This window comes from Micromys minutus, assembly GCF_963924665.1.
Source record: "Micromys minutus genome assembly, chromosome: 24".
Classification (NCBI taxonomy): domain Eukaryota; kingdom Metazoa; phylum Chordata; class Mammalia; order Rodentia; family Muridae; genus Micromys; species Micromys minutus.
Genome location: NC_137959.1, coordinates 17498435 through 17505385, shown reverse-complemented (window position 1 = coordinate 17505385; position 6951 = coordinate 17498435). Strand labels below are relative to the sequence as shown.

General features: G+C 42.8%; 1 protein-coding gene across 1 annotated transcript in view; it reads left to right on the top strand.

The window, feature by feature from the left end:
- Positions 1–3649: 3649 nt before the first annotated feature.
- The window catches only part of LOC308436388 (carboxylesterase 1D), a 29102-nt gene continuing 25800 nt past the window's right edge, over positions 3650–6951 (top strand). Inside the window, exons 1-2 of the mRNA XM_080937284.1 lie at positions 3650–3763; positions 6325–6529. Of these exons, the coding sequence (XP_080793410.1) occupies positions 3712–3763; positions 6325–6529 (257 nt within the window). The 5' untranslated portion in view covers positions 3650–3711. The remainder of the gene's footprint in view (positions 3764–6324; positions 6530–6951) is intronic.

Sequence of the window (6951 nt, the reverse complement as noted above, 5' to 3'; positions counted from 1 at the left end):
GGCAGGTATGAAGCATAAGAAAAGCATGAGGCCCTGCTCCGATTTTCTAATCCTAATAAATACAATCTGTAAGGAAAAGGAGAAGTCATTTTATGTTTATTTAATAATTTATTCTTTGCCTCTGAAGACTTATTGAGGCAGAGAAGCAGGAGAACTTAAGCCTACACCTTGGGGAGAATGGTAGGAAACCGTCCCGAATAGTGTTGCTAGCTGCCTTTTGAAGTTCTGGAAGAGCAAGCGCACACAGAAATTTGTAGTCTAATATACAGAACCATGAGACCCTCTAAGGATTCTGAGACCTAGACTGTATACCACATTCAAATTAGCAGCTTGTGGATACCAAGTCTCAGTACTCTGACTGAAGAAATCAGTACAAAGTAGACATTGATTGAATATTAAATGCAAAAATTACAGCCTTGGGGGGGAAAAAAATCTCACTAGCAAGAGACGACATGATCAGCCCATGTCGATGGAGTAAGTAACACAAGTGTTGGAAGGAGCAGACAAGGGAATTTCAAATAAGCATATAGGAAATTCACACGCCCTGCTGGTGTGTGTGTGTGTGTGTGTGTGTGTGTGTGTGTGTGTGTTTCAGCAGAGACAGACACTATAAGAAAGAATTCGAGTCTAAAACTACTATTCTGGGAGAAATGCTTCCATCATTTTCCTGTTTCCATGAACTCACAGCAAAATTCTGTTGGGAGACTGCCAGAGAACTAGCCTCAAGAACCTGTTTACTCCAGAGAAAAAGAAAAACAGGCGAAACAAAACAAAACAAACACAAACTCACAGCAACCTACTGAGAGAAAGGTGCAGCAGGAAAGCAGCCAAAAAGCCCAGAGCTGAGAGGAAACCTGGCAGTGTGACTGAGCTGGAGGCTCGCCAGCAGCGCCCAGTGGCTGGGAAGGATACGGTTGTACTGTACCTCTGCACCCTCCGTGTTCAGTGTGGATGCTGTAACAGCACAACATATGGAAACTCCACTCCTCCTAGCAGGCAAAACAAACCTGTGCATACCACCGATGGTTCAGCCCGATATGGCTGTAAAGATGACTGTCCACTCCAGCTTGTTCTGGTGATCAAGGTCTCTGGGCGGTTACAATGGACTCCACCCACAAAGTACCCTGCTGCTCATGGTGAACAATACAAGTACAGTTTGTGGGATTCTGTCCTCTCCTTCCGCTGGGTGGGTCCTAAGGACCGAATGAATACAGGTAGTCAGGTAGCAAGGCTCTGTGCCTACGGGGCCATTCCTCAAACCCCAGCTTTGCAGTTTAATTCTATTTACTCATTTCTTTCACAGTTCTCCCTCTTGAATATCTTCGGTATTTTATTATAGTTGCTATTTACTTGTAAATACTTTTGCAATTGCTTTTTTTTTTTTTTTTTACAAAAGAACAATGTTTATTTGTAAATATTGATTTCTAACATTTTAGTATTCTGTGATTTTTCCACTTTGTCTTCAATTGCCCATCTAGATTACTATACTAACCAAGTTATCTGTCAAATTGAGGCGGGGGAAAAGCCTTCCAGAACAAACAAAGCTAAAGGAATGTGTGAGGGCTAAGCATTACAGAAGTAAGATAAAATCAGTCATGACAACAGGAGAGAGACTAAATGACACCAAAAGAGAAAATCAGCAAATAAATATCAGGTAAGTAAAAAACAAGAATTGTTTAATCGGTGAGTAGTCAAACCTCTAGGTAAACAGAAGAAACATAAGCAGGCATAGGCCACTCAAAGCAACTAGAAGAAAACAACAGAATAGCAGAATTCATGCAGACTACTTAAAAGAACCCTGAATGCAAATGGTCTAATTTCTCCAACTAAAAGACTAGCTAACCGGATTTTTCAAAATAGACATAACAATGTGATGTTTGCAATATCTCATCATAAATGAGTCTCTCAAACACAGAGGAAAGAGATTCAAGAAACAGAGCCTGAAAATGAGTAAGAGAAGCTATAGTTATACGAAACTCAACAGACTTCATGACAAAGTAAGTCAGAAGAGACATATTGATAAAGACAGAAATGCACCACAAACTAAATGATTGCACTTACTTATTCAAAGGTTGTTGGGCCACCATCACAATAACAATGTCATGAGCTTAAGCACAGCTATTGATGGTTTCAATACCCTACTCTTACCAATAGTAGATCATCATAATTTTAAAAGTCATCAAATAGTAGAATTAAGTTACCCTAAACATCATATGGATTTGACAGAAATTTACAGAGTATTTTATCTAACAGATGCAGAATCCAAATTCACTTTATTGCCTTAGGTTCTCTGAACAAGTCATATTTTAAATAATAAAGGAAGTCTTAGCAAATGTAAAGACTTGACAAACATAAATATAAAACTTACAATAACTTCTCTCATTGAGTCAGATCATAAGGGAATAAAACCAAAGAAACCAGGAGCCAAAACATAAAAATGGAGTTTGAACAATAAAATTTACAATGAACAGCAATTCATTGAAGAAATAGGGGGAAGAGAGGGAGGGTTGCAAAATTCCTTAAATGAAATAAAAATGGAAATACAACATTTAGGACCCAGATAAAACTAAAGTAGGTCTGGAGGAAATTCTAGTGTCACTCTACAGTCTTATGTCTTTAGGAAGACATAATTATTCATCAAATGGACTTAAATTCACAAACTAATACTTCCCAGAGCTGTAGATTATTATTTGATCAGCTCATAGACATTTTTCCAAAATGGATAAGTCGAAGAGATTCAGTCTTAAAGGACATAAAGATTCCTAAAAACCAAACAAATAACCTAGTAATGCATACTGAGAACTTAAAAATAAATGATTGGGCAAAACAAACAAATACATAACAGAGGAATGAAAAGAGGTACCGATTCACGGAAGCAAGAAGAGTCTTTACCTGTTGGAACAGGAGAGGGCCAGCCGTTCCAGAGATGCACCAACCCACCTGCTGCTGTTCATTCCCACGAAAAGGGAGGTCCTGTGCTTGGGTAAATGTTTGACAGATCAGTGCATAAGTGCATGCATAGATGGTTAGAAGCAAGGATTGTTGCCATTGGAGTTTGTTTACTGTTTGAACGTTATGTCCAAAGGTTCTTTTTCTGAAGGGTAAACTTCCTTGAGCCTGAGTATGCACTGTGCCTCACCAGGTCACTTAGGAATACGAAGATAATTTAGTCTGAAAGTTGGTAGAGGGTGAGGTTCCTTCCTAACTTGAGAACATGGATTCTAGCAAATGCCAGCCCGGAGAGGCTAAAAAATATGTCCTCACTTCCCAGCTGAGCAGAGAGGAAACGTAAGGTACTCTAGAAAGTTCAGCTTTGTAAAAGGGACCCCAGACCAACACTTGCCACTAGCTGCAGGCTCCTGCCTGCTGCTGTCTGCTCTAGAGAGTTCAAGGTGCATTGGATTGAGGTGAGAGTGCTGCAGGGAGGAGGGCTTATGTAAGAAGCTGTTGGATGGGTTTCTGGCCATTTGTAATCTGAGAACTGGGCACTGACTGTTCAGATAAAAGTGGGTAAACTCTTAGTGGGCGTGGCTTGGAGGTCCCAACTGACACTCAGAGAGCTCTTTGGAAGGGAAAGCTTTTTTGTCATCTTAGATTACATAACTGAACTGATTGAGCAAGACTTAAGGAGGCGGGTCCCCAGGTCCACCACAGAAGCATTGCTAAAGCAACAGATAGCTCACAGACACACGGAGCCCTTGTCCTTCCACAATGTGCCTCTACCCTCTGGTCTGGCTTTTTCTTGCTGCGTGCACGGCTTGGGGTAAGTTCTTCTGAGTTACAAATGTCTGCATGGACATTTTCAGACTTTCTTTTGGGCAGAGTGGGTAATGCTGTGGAAAAAAATAGTCCCAGTCCCTTGGTGAGTTTTGTTTTCTGCACTTAAAGAGGCACATAGAAGTTCAATGAACCTGGGTCTCACAGAGACATTGAGGAGGACCAACACCTGGATACCCAGCTAAAGGGGGCAAAGGACAGCTGAAGAAAGCTTAGTCTGTTTCCCTGTGATTCTTAGTCAGGTTGCAAGCAGGTCATAGAGAGAACCTGAGCAGAACATTGAAAACATAAACTCGGGAGCCAGAAGTAAGGCTGGCTCCTAATCAATAACTCCAACTCAATATCCTAAAGCTTGCAGTGTCCGGAAGATGCAGTGCCTAGGGGACTAATGAGGCGATGACCAGAGTGCCTTTGCCGCTGAGGATCAAACGTGTGGTTGTTTCTGCAGCACCTAGGATGGCGCTGGGTACAGAGGATGTTAGGTTAAGAGGTAGGCAAAAGGTTTGGCTGAAAACTTAATGGATTAATAGAAATTTTAATGTGCTTAAATCAGACAATTAAGATGATGATGTCATACTGAAGCTCCCAAGAGACAGGGACAGAACGTAGGGATGACTTAGAAGAGGAAACTATGAGGTCAGTCAGGATGCAGAGGTAGGAAAGAGACAGGGGTAAGAGACATCATTGTAGTTTGTCCTAAAAAGAAGAGGAGTGAGGTGGTGTGAGAGGGTGGTTACGTGGAGTTCTTTGGGGCATTTGGGGAAATAAGACTGTCTTCTGGTTTTTTGATGTTTAAATCTTGGAGATCAGGACAGATGGGGTGGTCCAGGTGAAAGAGACTCAGGTAAAGTGAGGGATTAGACCTGCATTAGTTAAGCCCTGGGGATCCCAATTTCCCCAGCCTGTGATGATGCTCTATTTACACCTTTTTATAGTGGATGCTTTGTGCTTTGAAATCTTGCCTGTTTACCTGGCGAGGCTTCTTTGAGGAATTATGTAAAGAGAATGAATATGCTTGGGCACACAGCGAATGTTCAGTAACACACTCTGATATTACACAATTCTAAATACATAATTACATAACATCTGTGCTATTCCTGTGCATCCACTAGACACAAGCATATGACCCTAGGTAATCTGTTTCTACCCACTTCAGGGTGGACTCTCACTGAGCTGACACAGGTTACCCCAGGCTATTTCTCCTCAGGCTTTACCCTTTTTCACCTCTTTGAAGTCCTGAACACATTTCAGCATCTCACCCCAGCTTCCATATGCTTTCTGAATATCCTAAAGGAGATTTCATATGTCTATTGGTCTCTGTAATAACTAGTAACAATAGCTTGCATATTCACAGCATGCAGCTGGCTAAGGATGGCATGAGACAGAAAGGCTGGAGTCCCATAAGGAGTCTTCAGTTCTATTGTACAATTCCTACTAAATTTGGAATTTTCCTTTTTTTTTTTTCCTGGCCATAAGCATTGAGGAAGATGACATCTTGTCTGAATTCAAAGACCCTGCCCAATGAGGGATGATCTCACAAACTGAGGCCCCTGAGGTCAGACAAGAGAGGACATCAGGAGAGCCATGACAAAGTGTCTCTAAGTCCATCAACCATGTAAAGAAGGATGGGGTTGGTTTGTGCAGGACCCCCAATGGGGAGAAAGGGAAGAGGTGAGGAAGCTGCAGAGACTGTTCTGCAAGAATGGAGGCAGTGGGACAAATGGTTTTGATGCCCAGTTTCTCTTTTCTAAAGATCTCCAAGAAGCATGTTCTAGAAGTATGTTGTCTGCTTTACCACTGATCTATTTCTGTACACTCAGTAAAATTCAATCCCCTACTCCGTCATCCAGGGTCCTCCTTGGTGTACACTTTCTCTTCCAGGACTATCTTTCTCTGTCATGGCCTCCTCCTGGCAGCAGTCATAGGACACCTCCCATTCTTCCCAGCTGGGCTGTGAGCCATAACACTCTTTCTCATTCCTGCAATGCCATTCCCATCAACTCTGTTTTCCTTAGCCACTCCCCACACTGTAAGTCACAACTCTTGTGTGACTAATCAGGAACGTCTCCCTCTTTTCCAACTGCTGTATCCCCTTCCCGGCTCTATCCCAGGACAAAATCTCACTCATCTCAATATTAAGTCTAGCCTTCATATTGAGTCATGTGTGGTGCCATGTATACAAGGTAAGCCTTCCTGAGGACAGGGACCGCCTCTTGTCCATCTTTTTACCCAGTTTTCGGGTCAGCACCAGGATCCTAGTGAACAAACATTTCCAGTGGAAACCAAAACTCATTTTTATGCTTGATACCTCTTTTTCTGCAGTGACTTAGGCCAGATGCTTTTAAGACACCAATACACTTTAGCATTTAACCAGCCCTCCGAAACGAAGACAACTTTCTTCACTCTAGTTTTCTGTAAGAAGCAAATGAAACCTGGAAGGGGCTGGATGACTTTATCAATGCCATCAATCCTGAAGTGACAAACCCACCAAGAATGCAGGTCTACCTTTTCCTTTCTGATATGTCCTTATTTTTTCTTGTCTGACAGGTCACCCATCCTCACCACCTGTGGTGAACACTGTTAAAGGCAAAGTCCTGGGGAAGTATGTCAACTTGGAAGGATTCTCACAGCCTGTGGCTGTCTTCCTAGGAGTCCCCTTTGCCAAGCCCCCTCTTGGTTCCTTGAGATTTGCTCCACCACAGCCTGCAGAGCCCTGGAGCTTCGTAAAGAACACCACCTCCTACCCACCTATGTAAGTCACAAGGGTGAGTCTGTACCTCTTTTGGAGGAAACCTGCCCCACAGTGACATAGACCTGGGCATGAGAACTTAATGTCATCCTCAACTCTTCTCTTCACCCATGTAGCTCCGCCCACCCACTCCCAAGCATCGCCAAAATTCAAGACAGGAATAAAACGTCTTCATCCTCTTTACTTTGAAATAGGCCTACACCAGTGGCTTATACAGTTGAGGGTGACTAAGTTCTCATCCCCAGGTCTGTCCAGCCACCTAGTCACCACTGAACAGTAGCCGATGTCTCCCACTCAGTCTTGGAGCCAAGTGAAAAGCCCAAGGACCCCAAATAGTCTAAAACTGTCAGTGCAGGCAATGTTTGCTCCCATGGCAAGGTACTTGCTCCCATGGCAAAGATTCCACTCCTGGTGGTGTCCTTACT